General features: G+C 38.5%; 2 protein-coding genes across 10 annotated transcripts in view; one reads left to right on the forward strand and one right to left on the reverse strand.

The window, feature by feature from the left end:
- Nucleotides 1–5,314, forward strand: part of LOC128884969 (elongation factor 1-alpha) — a 45,565-nt gene extending 40,251 nt beyond the window's left edge. For both annotated transcript variants that reach the window (XM_054138699.1, XM_054138698.1), the window contains exons 4-5: nucleotides 2,298–2,791; nucleotides 4,284–5,314. In XM_054138699.1, coding sequence (XP_053994674.1) covers nucleotides 2,298–2,791; nucleotides 4,284–4,352 — 563 coding nt within the window. In that variant the 3' untranslated portion in view covers nucleotides 4,353–5,314. The remainder of the gene's footprint in view (nucleotides 1–2,297; nucleotides 2,792–4,283) is intronic.
- An 869-nt stretch (nucleotides 5,315–6,183) lies between these two features.
- LOC128872863 (transcription factor cwo) overlaps nucleotides 6,184–18,818 on the reverse strand; it is a 122,860-nt gene continuing 110,225 nt past the window's right edge. For 7 of the 8 annotated variants that reach the window (XM_054115981.1, XM_054115980.1, XM_054115979.1 and 4 more), the window contains 3 exons: nucleotides 12,289–12,472; nucleotides 11,342–11,578; nucleotides 6,184–10,595 (listed from right to left, as the gene is read on the reverse strand). In XM_054115981.1, coding sequence (XP_053971956.1) covers nucleotides 10,018–10,595; nucleotides 11,342–11,578; nucleotides 12,289–12,472 — 999 coding nt within the window. In that variant the 3' untranslated portion in view covers nucleotides 6,184–10,017. Of the gene's footprint in view, nucleotides 10,596–11,341; nucleotides 11,579–12,288; nucleotides 12,473–15,333; nucleotides 16,660–18,818 lie in introns of those variants that run through there. The other variant, XM_054115982.1, reaches the window with a different exon arrangement.

Here is an 18,818-nt window from a genome sequence, read left to right on the forward strand (position 1 = left end):
GAAATTATTTCATACTTTTCACTGTACCTTTTTTGAAGTCGGTTAAATTTTTTTTCCAAAAAATTACTTTATTTCACTCTTTTTAGTGGCAATTTATAACCAATAGGTTTCATGCAATAACAACAGTTATGAGCAATATACGAGATGACCCAAAAACGTTGAAGGTCCTTGAAAAGACTTGTTCCGCGGGGGAGGGGGGGGGGGGGTGAAACAATTTTTCCTTAGCGAAAATGTTGCTCGAGACTTCGTTAAGGGGATATTCCAGAAACAGAAACTCCCGACCAATCAGAGCGCGAGTATGCCGGTGGAGCGCCTGCGGTAGCATAGGCCCTGCAGGCGCTCCTCCGGCATACTCGCACTCTGATTGGTCGGGGGTTTCTGTCAATATCTCCTTAACGAAGCCTCGAACACCATCTTCGTTTAGAAAAAATTGTTTCAAATCACACACACACACACATCCCGGAACGCCCCATTCAAGGACATCCAACATTTTTGGGACACCCTGTATAATTGCAAATGGGATTATCAGGAATACATCTGCAACTACATGTGAAAGGATTGATTGCATTTGGTAAATTCCTTATCGAGCTGCACCAGAGCATAGCAATTTCGCACCAACAATGGTTTTATAAACAATAAAAGTGTCCATAAATTTTTGCAAACGGGAACATCACGAATTCATGTATCATGAAATACGGAAGGTTCCATCGCGCTCGGTAATTTCCTCACCGAGTTACATCATATAATAAGAATTTTGCGATAACAATAGTTATAAACAATACAGAAATTCATAAATTTTTGCCTCTGTGATCATTGTGAAAACCTCTCTGGCAGCAAAATGTAAGGGGTTTCATCGATTTCATCGGTTTCAGGCGAAACATACGTGAAATAGTACGCTTTTTGCGATAAAAAGTGATATAAAGTAATAAAAAATAAGACAAGGACAAATGTTTTGCTATGGGACCAAATGGCAAATGCTCTTCCAGATGCAAGAAGTTTCAATCTGATTGGTCCATTCGTCTCGGAGTAAGAAGCAAGACAACATTTTTCTGTTTTTAAAAAAAAAACGGGTAAAAAATGACAAATCACAAAATGTTTCTTTTACGCGACCAACTGGAAGAAATATTCGACACGATGCAAGAGGTTTCACTCCGATTCATCAAGCCATCTCGACGTAATCGGCAAGCATACCTAAAAATCACGGTGTTTTGGTAAAAATACGGGTAAAAAATGACAAATCGCAAACGTCTTGACAGCAAGATCACCGGGGGAACATGCTCTACAAGATGCAACAGGATTCATTCCGATTGGTCAAGCCATCTCGGCGTAATCGGTGAACGGACATAAAGAAAAAAGGAAAAAAATATATATATATACATATCGAATTGAGTAACCTCCTCTTTTTCGAAGTCGGTTAAAAATGGTCAGCACCCGACATTGAGATTTTTGAAATCTGTTTCTTTCCGATTCTTTAGAATCGTTTGTACCCATTTGTACCACTTTTAGTTTCGATTCTACCTCAATAGTTTAAATTTTACAAGCAATTGCTGATACGGTTGAATTATAAAATTTAAACTATTCAGGTACAAACGAAATGAAAAGCGGTACAAACGGGTACAAACGATTCTAAAGAATGGGGAAAAAAACAGATTTCAAAAATCTCAATGTCGGGTGTTGACCATTTTTTTAATTTTTTTTAATTATTAATTGGTGAAGGTACAAACGAAACTATTGGTGGTACAATCAAGTACAAACGAGATACTATAATTTTCTATAAAAAAAAATTAATTTTTAAAAAGTCGGGTGTCAGGTTCACATAGCTCGATTGTTTGTCCAGACTTCGAGAGGATGTGTAATATTTTTCATATATTCATTTGTTGGAGAGATACATCCTACTATATCAACACTTTACCAACTGGTAGCGGTTGCATGTATAATTAAATTTAATATTTTTTATTTTCATAACGTTAGTATCATGCAATATTTATTTTACAGTTAAAGTACAAACTTTCCATTTGTTAATTTCTTAAAAATCGACGTCTTCCAACATAGAAAAATTGTAAATCCTTAATAACATCGTTTCCAATTCCTGCGCGACCTTTAAAGGCCCTATTATAGAAGAAGCTACCAACTACTCCACCGCCTATCTCTTCTATCTTCTATTCCATATCATTCTTTCATTATCGCTTCATCCACCACTCGTTGCTCCATCCCCCCCCCACCCCCCCCCCCCCCCGAAATAAAAATAAAAGCCATCACCGTCAGCACAATTGTTACACATACGTTCATTTCCTCAGGTATGCTGGTGACTTTCGCCCCAGCAGCGTTGACCACCGAGGTGAAATCTGTGGAGATGCACCATGAGGCCCTGACGGAGGCCCTGCCAGGCGACAACGTCGGCTTCAACGTGAAGAATATCTCTGTGAAGGAGCTGAGACGCGGCTACGTGGCTGGCGACTCCAAGAACCAGCCACCTAGAGGGGCAGCGGACTTCACAGCTCAGGTGATCGTCCTGAACCATCCTGGACAGATCAGTAACGGGTACACGCCCGTTCTCGACTGTCACACCGCCCATATCGCCTGCAAATTCGCGGAGATCAAGGAGAGGTGCGACCGTCGTACGGGCAAGACCACCGAGGAGAACCCTAAAAGCATCAAGAGCGGGGACGCCGCCATAGTGATGCTCCTGCCGACCAAACCGATGTGCGTGGAGGCGTTCCAGGAGTTTCCGCCGCTGGGTCGCTTCGCTGTGCGCGATATGCGTCAGACAGTCGCCGTGGGCGTCATCAAGGTGGGAAGAAAAGCATCAGAGAGACTTTTACGTTTAGCAATCGATAGGCAATTCGAATAGCACCTCGAGGAGCAACAGTCTTTTTTTTTTTGTTAGAGTACGTTGAACCTTGATGATTGATAGTGTGGCAGTAAGGGTTTGTTCCCTGATATTGTTTTAAGCTTTATGAGCGAAGAAGAATCAAGAATAAGAGTTCTTGTTCAAGAGACTAGAGTTAAACGGGTATTGAAATAGCTAGGTTCGATGAATCGCATGTCAAAGTGAAGGCTTGTTAGGAGAATACGATGAGGAGTCGATTGAATACAATTCAGGGGTCCTTGGAGCTTAAGAGGGGTAAGCTACAAGCTTGAGCACACTTTCGCGCTTTTGACACCGTCAGGATTATACCCTAGTACAATGAAAAACGATCAGGACAAGTGACAAGTAGTAGAGCAAGGCTAATCAACTCCAGGGCATTCGACCCTAGTCTTCAGTCAGGGTTGAGAACATTTCCTTTTCTGCTATACCCACCTACTGGTTATTAACCTCTTGTGGGATATCGACATACTTATATGTGTACGTTTGCTTTTATATTAAAATTACCATTACTTATGGTCACAATACCTTTTTGAGTTAAATAATATACTATATTAAAGTGAAACACCATAATTATATGTTAAAATCCATTTGTAGATCAAAATTGCTTTGGTATGCGCCTATTCGGTTAAAGCAAAACAAAATCTATTTAAAATTAGTCCCTCAAGAGGTTAAGATAACATCAGAAGTATAACCCATAAAATGGAAGACGTCGTACCCAGCTCAAAACGGGGGATAGTAAATTCAACTTTTTATGATTTCTCACGAATATCTCTAATATCTGAATAATTTTTTTCAAAATATTGAAATACGAACTACGAACCTGTTAATGAATTTTCCAGAAATTTGTGGTTTATATTTCTTCTGTTTTATTTTTAATTTTGTCCACCTTGGAAGAGAGGGTGTTTGTCTCGCTCTAAATACTCCTATCCAATTAAACGATGTACCGTATTAATCGATATAACACTCTCGATACGAGCGCTCTGTCCGCCGTGACACACTCGCTGTACGAGGTGCCGCACCGCAAAATGCGCATGTAATTATATAAGTAACACATATAATGTTATTAGATGGATCCCGGATATATCCGGCGCTCGTTCACACGGAGCATCAGATAGATGACGGATATATTCAGCGCTCATACCGAAAAGGTTAATAGCGCGAGTGTCTCTATTTTCTAATTAGTTTTTCAAAATGTTGAAATACGAACAACCAACCTATTAATCAGTTTTCCAGAAATTTGTGGTTTATATTTCTTCTGTTTCATTTTAAATTTTGTCCACCTTGGAAGAGGCGGCTGCACTCTTTGCCTCTCCCTAGATACGCTTATGCAGTGAGGCCATGTGAAAAATAGTGTAGCAAGATTAACGAACATCTCAATAAGTGCCATGTTAACGAGTAAAAATTGTTTTCGCAGAGCGTCACTTTCAAGGATACCCAGGGCAAGGTCACAAAGGCCGCGGAGAAGGCCCAGAAGAAAAAGTAACCATCAAGCTTCCTCGGAAGCTCGCAGCCCGCCGGCTGTCGCCCGACGAGCGTCTCCGCGAAGGGAGCCTCATCCAGGATGCAGTACACGGCGGCTGCCCCATTCAACTCATACTCAACTACTAATACAAAACGTGAAAAGATGTTGTGCTTACCCCCGTTACATTATCCGGTAGTATTGAATCCGCGCATCTATCCGAACCTGCACATTCAGTTCACCCACGCCCCGCGCACGCCCCACATATGCTAGGTGGAATTCTTACGTTTTTACAACAATTCTTACATTGACGAATATGTGTCCAATTACAGGTAATACTCAGTTCCCTTGGACTCTGTGTAGTTAGGTTTTTCAATTAAATATACATGTACACCGAAGACGTTTACGGGATGTCGCGTAACGACTACCAGCACGCGAGAACGATAACGAGGCAGCGGCTTTTGGCCATCATCGTCGACCACACACGACTTGAAACTACACATACACATACATACACACATGTGTACACGCTTGCTTCGATACGTCGAACATTATCCGCGTCGAATATCGAGTCGCAATCATCCTTCCTGCGCGATCGGCTAGCTCAACCCGCCATGACAAACGGACACCCTCACCCCTCCGCTGTCTCGCATCCCTGACAATTTTTTAATCGATTCGTTTCAAAGGATTCGTTAAGGCTGATTTCGTTGAAGACTTAGTTGCCTCGCCGCGAATAATTTTATTACTCGTATAAGAATGTATTTATCTCTAGTTAGGGATCATTAGACTGTGTTCCCCGTCCCTTTTGCGACTCGTGGCTGAGCTCGCTGGTGATAACAGTGAGATTATAGTCCCCTTGGCGAGCGAGCTTTCACGCACGGGTCGCCTGTGTTAATCTGGAAATACCCCTGATAGACGCGTTCTACGATTGTTTTGACCCTTAGCCAGTATTATGTTGATGTAATAAAAAAAAAATTTTAATTGCACTTTGTCTCATGTTTCTTCTTACAATCCTGTACGGTTCTGTAACTCCCACGATGAATGAATGTCTTTCGAGGGTGTTTGAAGTGTCTTTTATTGAAACATAGGAAGAAGAGGTGTCAGTGCAAGGGAATTCTTTCTGATTTTGCATCTGTAAATCAATTTGGTAAATTGGTGTGTGTTAAACGAGGTACACGATGCACATGTTTCTGTTTGTAGAATATTCTTAAGGGCACATTCAGAAAGTTCATCGCTGTTAATGTCTTGGAAGCGACTCCATTTGGGAACCTATGACTGTCATGATATTTTTGAAAAATATACAATCATTTTCGTAACATTCGTGTACAAGCGATGAAAAGTGTCTTCAAGATTGTGATTGAAGTAAATAAGCTAGTAGAACACCTGAGGAACTGATGGGGAACCACCAAGTGGTCGGGTCACTGTAGCCATTCTGTAGTTTACAGTGGCGCCACCTAAATGGTTGCCTATTAAACTCTGATCTTTTTTCATATTGCATATTTTGCTCTTTAAAATAAAAGAATTTCATTGAATAAAAAGATTTGAATAACAGGTAAGCGAAATTTAATCGCTAGTATTTTTCTGGCAAATTCTACGTTGCCTATAATAACTGTCATACAATGAAATATAATTATTCAACTAAGTTTGCATTTAGTATTAATTACATAATCGCAAAGCTTCACAGGATCGATTAAAGCAGTCTTAACAACGATACAACGTTTGCTTTCTTCCTTTAGTGACTCATAATAACAACTTCAAGCATAAAATTTGTGACAACTCAATGGACATTACTGTGAATATGACAAACTGATTTTGAGCGGAGCAGGAAACCACAGGAAATCAGATACGCGAACGGTTATGGTAAATATAATTTATTCTGTATAAATTCTTCGTTAACATTACAACTAGACATGGTATGTACAAATATATATTTAATGCAACGATCTTACAAGAATTTAGTGTAATGCAGGTCTTGGTCAGTCGTTAATTGCCGAGGCCCGTTCAACCCGGGGCGTCTCGAGCAGACTCGATCCTCGTTGCGATCGAACGTAACAATTATTCGCTCAAACTAAACGCTCTCTTCGTGAATTAAATTGTGTAGGCACTTTTGTCGGCTATCTTACGCTTCGGACAAGAAGAAAAAGGGGAGAAAGAGAAAGAAGAATAAAACAGAATTTCACGAGCAGAAAAGTTGAGAAATTTGTCCTTAATACTATTGGCAAACGTTGACGACGAAACCTATAGTTTTCGATGTCTACGGCTTCTTCGACCGTTGACGAACGTCTCCACTTGCTCAATGAAGAGAAAAGAAAGGAAAGGTGGAAAGCACCGAAAGATAGACCGAATAGATAGAGGAAGATGCAACGAAACAACTACGAAAGATTCCCGAGGAAAAAAACAGGAGGAACGGGACACGATTGCGATAACATCCACGAAAGAAAAAGGGCATACCGAAGCTAAAGCAACCCGGGGCACCACGCCCTAATACTCTATCTCTATCTACGACCTCTATCGCTCTTTCTCTCGAACCTCGTAAATGCTAAGACAACCCACAGCCTCGGTAAATATTTATAAACATCCTCCACGCCTTCGTTCTTTGCATTACAGGGAGAAAGAATGACTTTCCGTGAGGAGATGGACCTTCACAGTGCCACACTCCCACATATAACAGTGTCATCTATATCCTATAAGAGTCTTGTCTCAGACACGCATTTACTGCAGGGAGAAGGAAAAATCAGTCTTGATCCTGAACAGTCTTAAGACGTTTTGGTCTACCTTTTTATAGGCTTGCGATTAATTAAAAAAGTAGACACTGTCCACATTTTACTTACTCGTAGTACTGATACTCGTAGTATATTCTTTTCAATCCAAAACTGATCTCTCGTGCTCCCTACAATACATTTGCCCGTTCTTGACACAGAAGTCTTAAGCCAGATACACGCAGAAATGTCACTTGGCCGTTGCCGAGGCCCTTACCATCTTGGTAAGATTACACACACTCTTAACAGTACTTCTCAACGATTACTATCCGTCAACACACACATTTCTCCGCGACAAAAGGGAGAACACACATGCCTTAGGATACTGAATTTACTCTACGAAGAGGGACTACAGCAGTGACTGGAACGCAAGGGACAATCAAGATTGTACATCACCGTTCAACTAAGACGTTTGCCAATTTTTCTCATTAATATTCGATTAACGAATTCAATCCTTAATTGCATGAGTAAAGATAAATTCCTGCAAAGTTTACACAGGAACTGCAGAGTTTTTCTAATGTGAGCAGCTCTGAATGTTCAGCTACTTATTATTATTTATTTGGTAATATAGATGACCACGAAGTAATTCCATTAAAGGATCAAATAAAACTCATGCAATGAAGGATTAACAAAAAAGTAACATTGCTGGACCCCTTGATAATTGTCCCCTGGTGGAAGGGCTCTCGATCTCCCTATAACAGAACGGCTAAGACGGCAGGAGTGTCCGTTGGATCTTACGAACTAAAGAATCAGAAAGAAAATTAAATCACTATCCCCTTTCGACGAGGGTAGCGTCACTGGTCCCTGTCGAACGGGCGGTCTAACCGATTGAAATACTTCGCAAAATCCTCGATTCTCGTAGCCGCTAGCACGTAGCTCCACCATATGTGTTCATACTTGTAACATTGCTCGCAACTTCTGTGCACATGCATACCAAAGGTCTGTTGCATACTAACCTATACCCAATGGCTGAAGAGATATCCTCTGGATGAAACTCAGATTCAGTGATCAGTATTGTTGCAAGGGTTATTTGGTCAAGATTTCATAGAGAAATGGTTGGTAGCAGTACTGTCATGAGAACGTATTTTATGGACTAAAGAAAGTATATTTCTTAGGTTGTGAACATCAATTAGAGGTAATCTGTACAGCTTTGTATAGGAGCAGCTTTGGTCGAAAGGTGGAAATTATAAAAGATGCTCAGCCACAGGCTCAGCCACCTACAATGACTGATTAGAAGAGAGAGTAGGTGATCACGCTCCACATCAAAGCTAAGGACAGATTAGCGATGACGTCAACCATTGTCTAGCTAGTAAACGATCCTTTCTATAAGAAGACAAATCAACACTTAACTCAAACGGTCAAGAGTATACACATGCCTACATGTTGGCATTGTTGAATGTGACAACGCTTAGTACCAAAGCTTCTTCAACCTCCAAACTCTGTCCAGGATATAGCAGATGGATTCTTTCATTCAGAAATCCAAGCAAACATGCAAGTCATGTATGTAAATAATGAAGTTAACCTATTTCAGGCAGTACCAGTAGGCACTCCTTGGATTAATGAGGGTGTATTCCTGAATATTGATCGTACCAGCCAGCCATATGCCAGATTTATAAATAGAGTGTCCCGGAAATGCGATTTTTCTTTGAGTGCCATTAATTTTAGAGACGTCAAAAGGAGTCTAGCAATGACGGTTGGTTCAAAACCTGTGATGCATCGAGGATTGCCCTATTTAGAAATTTGGGCCTTCAGAGAAATTTCGATCTCTGCATTGGTGATGGGAGGAGGCTTCAGATTCAGTACTGTAACTATGCGCTTGACACTGTTGCAGTCGCGCGGTGAAAGCGCCAAACGATCGTCACTCATGTCTTCATTAACAATATTCATACTTGTGATCAGATCCTATCACAGCACAGGGTAGGCTAGCTGAGCTACTTGATCCAGTTCTCATACCAAGAAGAGTACTTATAAAATTTATATGATTTTGTAATCGGTTTGTGATTTGAACGTATCAATATTTTTGATTCAAAGAGCAGTGTTGCTTGGTTGTCTTGGGTCTGATAGTTGGATGAGGCTTTTACAGCAGGTGCTTTCATAGACTGTTAAAACTATTCATGTTCTGATAGGCTAGATGAATTAGCCATCAACGTTTGCTTAAGCTATTTGATAATTCATTAATATTGTATAGCCTTTTTAATCATAACTTGATCTACAAGTTAACAAGTGTAAGACTTCATTAATTGTAAATGTTTTAAAAATGTAGGTTCAAAGTGCCAGTCACCAGTGACCAACACGTCCAAGTCAGGATCTGCTAGATAACCCTTGACCATGTTCGTGAGTTCAATTAACAGATTCAGGATATTAGCAATATTGCTACCTGCACCAAAAATATTCCTCATTATTACCCAATGAAACTTTCATTCTAATGTACAGCTTTCAAACAGGAATGGAGTCTCCCAAAGGTAACCCAAGCTTGTCTCCATCTTTGAAAGACTCCACTCATCCACTGTGTGAATCCATAGACACGCATACCGCAGCATTGCGTATGAACACATGTGTGCAGATATATCAGCGAGTGGAGCATAGCAGGACATCCATCCACGATTCTAGTACGCCTCGTACGTTCACCGTTCGTGTCTCTACCAACAGTGTCCATACTCGTGACATCATTCACGTGAATGCAAAGGCATACCACAATAGTCCATGGATGTAAATAAAAAAAGACATCAACCTTGTTCAAAGAAGGCCCCCTACACACTCGCCACGTACGTCTCCCAAAATGACAGAGCTCTTACTCGACGAGTCGCAGACATACGAGCTTAGGTTAGTACATCTAAGGATATGCGGACACGCGTGTGTACATGCGTCGACGAGTAGAGCGCAAATAGAACATCGAACCACGTTCACGGAACGCTTCCTACATCCATTGTTTACGTCTGCTGCTGATGCGTGGGACTATGATGGTTCGACCACGCTGGTGGCGTCGAGTGGTTGAAGTTCACGGATATCGTCACGGGATGGAGGACCGTGTCAGGGCCAGTGTCCGGGATGAAGTTGAGATGGGGCCTGAGCATGGACGCCTCGACTGTCAACGGAACGTAGAAGGCACCACCGTCGTGAAGAGCAAAGATTGGCACTCCGTGGGTTGGGGACGCTTTCTCCGAGTTGGTGGACGGCGGTGGACTGGACTTTATCCTCTCAGCTGAGAACCTTTGCTTGATAGAGCTCTTGAACTTGTAGTTGGAAGGCTTGAAGCTGGCCGTCGACGGAGCGCTATGCGAATGGTTACTGTGATTGCTGTCGTCGCTGACTATCGTTGGCGGTGGGATGATGGCGGATCGCAGAGGGCGCTCCGGGTCGCCAAACGAGCTCACACCCGAGCTAGAGCCGTGGTCGGAGTGGCCGTTGGGCTGGCACATGGTGGGAATGCTGGTGTGAGCGTAGCCGTTGCCGTTGGTGGTGCCATTCGACGCTGGCATCTCAGGGTGGGGGAATCCTAGCCTGTCGCCTAGAAATAACAAATATTTTTGTTAGTGTTTGGGTGTTTTTTTAATGTCCTATATCTTTAGGGTAGGACTGTAAGTAGAATATTAAATTCTGAGGATAAAAGTGTTAACCTTTGGATGACTACTGGGAGTAGTTAGAGCTACTGGTGAATTTTTATAAGGTTTGAATTAGGTAAGTTTGGTGGATAAGACGAGATGAATTAGATAAGTTTATACTGTTTGTAAGAGAAATATAATGTTATAATAATAAGCAATATTGACTTGAGTCTGCTTATAATTTATTGTAAGGAAATATAACCAGTACAATATATTACCTAAAAACACATATATTTCTATACCTATTATAATGCCATTCCTAATATATTATTGATTAATGATTTAATGGTATTTATTTTATATGAGTAAGTAATCTGGTTTACATTGATTCTTGCACCTTTTAATTCAAGCTCTAATATATTAACTATACATGAATATCATTATTTCTATTTTCCTGTGCATTTACACTATCCTGACACGTACTCATTTTCTTTTTGAATTAAAAACAAAATACTCTAAAAATGCAATGGAGCTGTTGAGACTCCAAAAGCCTGTGGAAGTACACCTACCCTAACATAATGAAGCTCATATTCTAGTATAATTATTCTTCTATTTACAAGAAACATTCTAGGAGGACCAAACAATTTCTCAACTGTTATGACAGGAATTGCTATGACAATGGGTATTCTAGAATCTTATGATGATTACATACTGGTAGCCAAGATTTTCTCGCAGTGCTGCTGTAGATGGTTGATTAGGTGCACACACAAAGAATCCCTGGCGAAGAAACCCTCCACCTCGACGAGGAAGTGCATGGTCTCGCTGAGACACTCCTGGAATCCCAGCCTATAGTGTTCTGCAGCAGTGGACGCCACGGTGGAGTGCGAGACGCTGTCCACGCTGTCTTCAGGGTGTGTGTGCGCGGACGACACGGCAGGAAGCTTTGTTTCTGAAGAACAGGCCAAGGAGGAGTGTTAGATAATTAATATAATTTCGAAAGTATAACTGATGGCTTATTATTTAATAAACATCATAAAATAGGTTACTTTACATCTAACGAAAATCTTTACGTCTAAATTTGGAATAAGGATTACTTTATCTTCTTCTTCAAGTAAAAACAGATCAAATTTATATTAAAATTAATGTAAAGATGTGCTTTAGGAGCAACGTAATTTGATTTTATGATAAAATAGAAAATTATTGATCCTTGTTTAAGAAAGAATTGGCGCAGTAATTGTTGTAAGTGGATTGTATAATAGCATTGTTATTGGAACTTGAAAATTCTTATTGACAATCATTTTGGAGCATGGATATTCAAATTGAAAATTGAAAAGTTTAGTACTGCAGAATTAGAGGCGCTCGAAGTATGAATGCATTAGAAAAGTTTGAACGAGACGCTAATCTTATTTCTGTAATTTTTGTAATATTTGTGATCTTATCTTTTTTCCACTTAATGTTCCAAACTTCTAATAAAATCAATTCATGTACTACAAGAATGTCTGTGCTCCTGGTATTTTTTACAAAAGCTTTGGAAACATAATTTTGTTGTCAATAGGCTCCACCAATCACTCCTTCCTTAATTATTAAGATTATTGTCAAGGATATGCAAAGATATGGACAATCCCAAGTTCTGTATATGTATACTGTTTTGATCGGTACCTTGTCGAAGACCTTGGAGATGTTTCATGTGGCGAATGGCCATCTCGATGATCTCAGTCTTCTCAACTCTGCCTCTGCCCTTCTTCAAGTACTCAGCTGGTATGAGTCTGCTAAGATCAGCCAAGCAGTTGTTCATGCGGTCTCTTCTTCGCTTCTCGATAATCCTGTGAGACATCGGATCTTGCTGCAACAAAACAAATAACGTTTGGTTAAATTTCTAACTAATTAAAAATTAATTTAAATTTTGAATTGATAATTAATAATTGTTGGAAATTAAATTGGAGCATTAAACTTGAAGACAGAAAGGAAGAAATTTTTTAATAAATAATTTTTAAATAGAGTTTAATTAATGAGGTGAAGGATAATTTCACTATATAATTCAGATTGTAACTTTTTATTGGGCTAATTGTTTAACATATATTCCCTAGAACATCTTCTCGATCACGTGATATTTGTTATATTGATCAAATTGTTTATATGGAATATTTCTGAAAGGACTTCTCCATATTTATTATTTATCATAGAACCTTATCTACACAAAGAGATGTGTACAGTCTAAAAAAGTAAGTAGAAATTGACTCATGTCACGATTTTGTTTATCACGAAGTCGGAGTCTCAGTTACGCCATCGATAATTCGCCGAAAAAAATTCGAGAGAAAAAATGAACTCAACAGAGGAGGTTCAATGCAATCTCTGTTCCAATAATAGTTTACTAAACAACAGTTCAACTTGTTGCGTTGAGTCGTCTTCGCAAGCTATAAATATAATTTTCCAAGTCTATTAATAAAACTTCTCTAGAGTTCGATGTGTTGATTTAAACATCGCATTAATAGAGCAATGATTGATTTTAAAATGTCCATAAAAACATTGGTGCGAGTCTATTACATTAGTATTAGAAGGTTGCATTGAAAGCCGCTGTCTTTTCGTGTTTTTTGAGCATTTATTTCAATAGTAATGTATATAAAAGTATTAATCGAAATATTTCCCCTCAAAAGCTACTACTTTTCCCCACTTTTCTGGCAAAAGTTGAATTCCGCGACGAAAGAACGGTTTATCTTTCGAGCTTATCCATTCAGCAACCCAATTTCCGACTTCTTCGTAATTACGGAAATGTGTGTCTTCCAAACCATGTTGAGGGCCGGCGCAAGGCAGGTTCAGCGCGCGTTCGCCGGAACCCGGACTCACGGTCTACGAAAATCACCCAATTAAAAGGCACCGATTTTGATTAACTTTTTACAGAATGATATCATTAACAGATGCAAGACATTTTTGTATTCGACATGTATTTTTTTTTATTTTTATTTTTATTTTTTTTTAAATAGCGATGATTCAGTTTAAAGGGGTGACAAAAATCATCAAAGTATTATTATTTAGTATTCGCCTTATAAAAAATATATAATATATAACAGAGTTTGTAAATAAATAATTCCTCGTTGAAAAATTTAAGTGTAGGATTTGAACGTGAATTCAGGTCCCGCAACATTTGTGAACCCGGCTCCGCAAAAGGTCACGTCGGCCCTGACGATGTTGCATTAATCTGAACAAATGATAATCACTTTGGGCCAGGTCTGAAGTAGGGATGGCGTGAAAAATCACTAACAGTCACGATCGCAGTCGTGATTAAACTTCGATCACGACCATAATCCGGAAGATGACGTTTCAGAAGCGGTTAATGTTAATTGTATCGTTAGTATCTCGCTGTCTCCCCTTAGCGGAAATGCAAGAAACTGCAAATGAATTAAATTTAAATTGTATTAAAATTATATTAACATTGCTTTTAGACCATATTATAATACATATACATATAATCTAAGAACAACATAATTCGTAAAAAGTGAAAAGAATGTTCTCTACCAATCAGAAGCGATTACGAAGAATCACGAATGACTGTGAAAAATCATCGTGATTGCGAACGAACGTGATTGAATCACGAGTGATTCAAAAGTAGTAGTTCACGCCATCTCTAGTCTGAAGAGTAGGCTGGGTAAGGGAGAATCCCCCATTCAAACTCCGTCAGTGTTTCTTTTACAGTTCTAGCAACATGAGCTCGAGCATTGTCGTGAAGAAGGATTACTTTTCGACGATTAAATGCAATTGATGGTCATTTTTCTATCAAATTATCGCGTAAACGCTTCAATTGTTGGCAATAACGTTCGGCGGTGACTGTTTATAATAAACGACGGCTCTCACTGTCTACAGTATTCGCAGCAACATCCACGTATACATAAACAGCGGCCTTCAATGCAACCTCCTAATACATTGTAATAAGTTTATTCCTATCAGTATACTGTAATAAATAGATTATGCTTTATTGTATATCCTAACTTTTTAACAGAGCACCACATCATTAACAAACAAATGAAACTAATTTTATTCTTGCAGATCTCGAAGACTCAACACAACAATTAGAAAGTAATTGGTGGTTATTTACGGGTTGAGTTCGTTCTTGTAATAATTAACGTAAGCAAATACAAAGAATTGTTGGATGTTTCCTTTACTTATAAATTTATAAATGTATTATATATAAGACTGATAAGTCTAATGAAAATATATAGTAAGTCTATTAGCTAGTAAGAAGAGACTGTGAATAAAATAAGTTACAATCCTACCAACACATATCTTATTCCAAGTATATCATAGGTTGTTTCTCTGATTGGTGCGTCAATTATATAGGGAAAATTACCGTCAGGAAAAAAAAAGAAAAAGTAATATGTTGTTATAAGAAGTCAATAATATAACTAACTAACAATATTAGGTAAAAGCACAACAAGTAAAATAGAACTAAGTCTCAAAGATTTTTATTAGATCATAAGTTCAACTTTTGTATTTTATACTTGTGTATCAAAGACAGTGGAAAGTAGAAGCTATCTACGCACTATAATAAAGGAAAAAAAGAACAATTAGAAACCCCATCAACAAATTTCTCAGAAGATCAAATTGAGCTCAACAAAAAGTCTATTCTATTTATCGATAACACAGACCACCACTTTCCCACGAATAAATGAAACCAAACATCCAGATTACACCCCTAAAAAAAAGAATCACCTCTTTATTCAAACAGCGCCTCTTCCTCATCGGCGGCGAGTGTACGGCCGCATCTACGTGACTGTTCGTCGGGTAATATTGCATATTTAAAATATTCTCCATGCTATGTGTCACCATCGTGCTTCTGCTCCCGAGACACGAGAGAAGGAAATAAGGCAAAAGACGCCTTTATTATTACTCCTCTTCCCGCGAGTGGCACGCTCGATGTGTGCCTCGTGTCACGTTCTACGTATGCTTGAAATACACTGTACGACACCACAAGGTCACAGAGAGGAATGACAAATTTTGTGTCCAGTCGTATTGGTTTGGAACACACTAAATTGTGACAAGGTTGGTACACGTCAAGTTGTGAGTGCAGCACCGATACACTCAACGACACTAGTCACACAACCGAAGAACAGTTTCGTGTACAGTCGTACAGGTTTAGCGAACTAAATTGCACCAGAACAATATTTTCTTGTCCAATTGTGAGTATATAACTAAAATACACTCAACAATACGATGTAACTCAAATTTCGTGCTCAGTCGTATAGGTTTGGCACACTAAATTGCAGGACAGTGTTTTCCTCTCCAGTCGTATTGGTTTGGAACACTGAACTGCACCAAGCCAGTATATTCGTGTCCACTTGCGAGTATATACCTCGAATACACTGAACAACACAGAATAACTTAAGTTTCGAGTCCAGTCGTATATGTTCGACGTACTGAATTGCACCAGAACAGTGTTTTCCTCTCGGTCGTATCGGTTCGCTACACTAAATTGCACCAAATCAGTATCTTCGCGTTCACTTGCGAGTATACTTCCCGACAACACAATACAAAAAAAATCGTGCCCAGTTGTATTTGTTTCGGTGAATCGAACCGAAAACGAAATAAACAGGAAAAAAAGTAATTTTCTCAAAGCTTGAATATCAAATTTATTTGGAAAGTGTCCAGAGTGAACGAGAAACTCGTCGCTGGTGAAAGTTGCCGAAACAATGTAACGCGCGAATGTACAATGTCGCGACGAGATGTTCGAGACAGTCTCGTAATCCTGTGCGTGCTTCGATATGGCACAGCCAAGACTGCGATCCACGGCTGGCGGCGCTTACGTTCCTTTAACGAGTAGAGGGAGATGTCGCTCGACGATGACGCCGTGCTATCACGTGTTGTAAACGCGACGCATAACGCCCAACACGTGAGGAAACACGTTTCGCCGAGGAAGACCGCTCCGGGAATTATGTTTTCACTGGCGACAAACTGCTCGTCCGCTGTTGCCGTGGAAAAATTCAAACGGTCACCCGGAGACGACTATTTTTCGATTCGAAGACCGTACGAGGCGTACCGCCTTGAACCAGATACTCACGCGTTCGAGAGTGACCACTGACACTAGGGAGCGACGCGCTATGCCTAGCACGAAACGTCACTCTTTTCCCGAAACAGTTGTTGGATTCCTCGAGTATTTTTGGATTGGAACAGTGTAAGCATTACGCGCAGAGGGGAAGGAGGGCTGTTGTGATATAATTTTAGTATTCAAATTGGGATACAATCAAATTAAGATCTGAGTACTCGGATGTGAATACTATAAAATTAAGATACGAGTACTCAAATTTAAATAGTCGAATTCGAATATAATAAAATTAAAATTCGAATACTCAAATACTATTCGAAGAACACTATTAAAATATTTCCATGAGAATTATAAGGCTATGGTTAAAACTATAAAATTAAGATATGAGTACTCGAATTTAAATAGTCAAATTCGAATGGAATAAAATAAAAATTCGAATACTCAAATACTATTCGAAGTGCACTATTAAAAATTCCCATGGGAATTATAATGCTATGGTTAAAATTTGAATGTTAGAATTCGAGTACTATAAAATTGAATCCCGTCTAAGAGGCGTCATTTTTAATTCAGACTAGATCACTTATAAGGTGAGGTATGTGAGAATAGCCATTTAATTAACTACTTTAATTATAAAAAATAGAAAAAACTATCCAAATCTCCCGTAATACGATAAATCCTATCTAAAAAGCGTTGATTTGAATCCATACCATGTCATTTTGAAGGTAAGGTCTGTGAAATTGAATTGCTATTTAATTAGCTACTTAAACTATATAAAATTGACGAAATTATTCAAAACGTTTTGTAATATAGTGAATCCTGCCTAAGAGGCGTTGATTTGAGTCCAAGCCATGTTACTTAGAAATTAAAGCATGTGAAATTTAATTATTTAATTAATAATATTCAATTAACCACTTTAATCACAAGAAATATTCCCTCCCTTAACAATGCTACTCTTTCCAAAACAAAAATCCATTTCTCGATACCCCTTTCCCAATTCCATAGCAAACTCTTCCTCGATCGGTGTTACCTTTAATTCCAATAACACAGGTCAACACAAATTTTGACTTTGATAAGAGGGTATGAAATTTCGATAGATTTATCGATAGATAGACAAAAAAAAAAAAAATATGTGGCCTGAAAAAGTTTGCTTTTGTATTTATTGATATAAAAAGCGAAACAAGTATATTTATATATAATTTTTATCGACTTTTACTATCGTATCAATTTATAAAATAATGGAAAATGTTTAAAAGTAAACCCTATTACTTTTTCTTTCATGTTTATAATACTTTCTCTCGCTAAACCACAAATGTAATCTCCCATCATATTTTCGTTGTATTAGCCCTGATAACGTTGTTCGAAATCCCTAATATTTTGATGAAAACGTTCTCCTTTTTCTTCTGAGTCGCGGCCATGTTGTTTTCACATTTATCTAAATGAGCATGCAGCATATGTACTTTTAGAGACATTCTCCAACCCATAGTTTTAAAGTTTTCTATTATTTTTAACTAGCTCTCGGTAATTTTCAACTTTGTTATTCCCTAAAAATCTAGAAACTACTCCTTTAAAACTATTCCAATCTTCTTGTGGAGCACTAGTAAGTAATTTTTGAAATTCTTCACTGGCAAAAAGTTTTTTAATTTGTGGATCAACAAAAATTGTAGCGTTAACCTTTGCTTCTGACAACTTTGGAAAAAAGTTTTTTAAAAATGTAAAAACTTCAAATCTTTCATCTAGCTTTTTTACGAATTGCTTCACGAAGCTTTTCACATGCGTTTAAATAAAATATTATATTTTGTACTTTAATAAATATACCACATATATAACAAAATGCATCAGCATCATATTTACACTTTCTAGACGACATTTTAACTTTTTTGAGTCTTTTAAAAAATAGTTAATTGTTGATTATCACTTAAGTGGCATCTGTAGACGCTGTGTAAAAGTTACGACCCCTTTATTTTTTCGCGGTATTTTTAAATATACCAGAACTATTTAATATTTTTACGATAACTCAAAAAAATGTATTATTATCATAACTACCACGAAAGCAAACTTTATATAGAATGTAGGTATTTTTCTTTTATTTTGTGGCATAATGAATAGAAAAATCATTAAATAAATTCTAGGACAAAGACGAACAATTTTTTTGTAG

This window comes from Hylaeus volcanicus, chromosome 2, assembly GCF_026283585.1.
Source record: "Hylaeus volcanicus isolate JK05 chromosome 2, UHH_iyHylVolc1.0_haploid, whole genome shotgun sequence".
In the NCBI taxonomy this organism is placed as follows: Eukaryota; Metazoa; Arthropoda; class Insecta; order Hymenoptera; family Colletidae; genus Hylaeus; species Hylaeus volcanicus.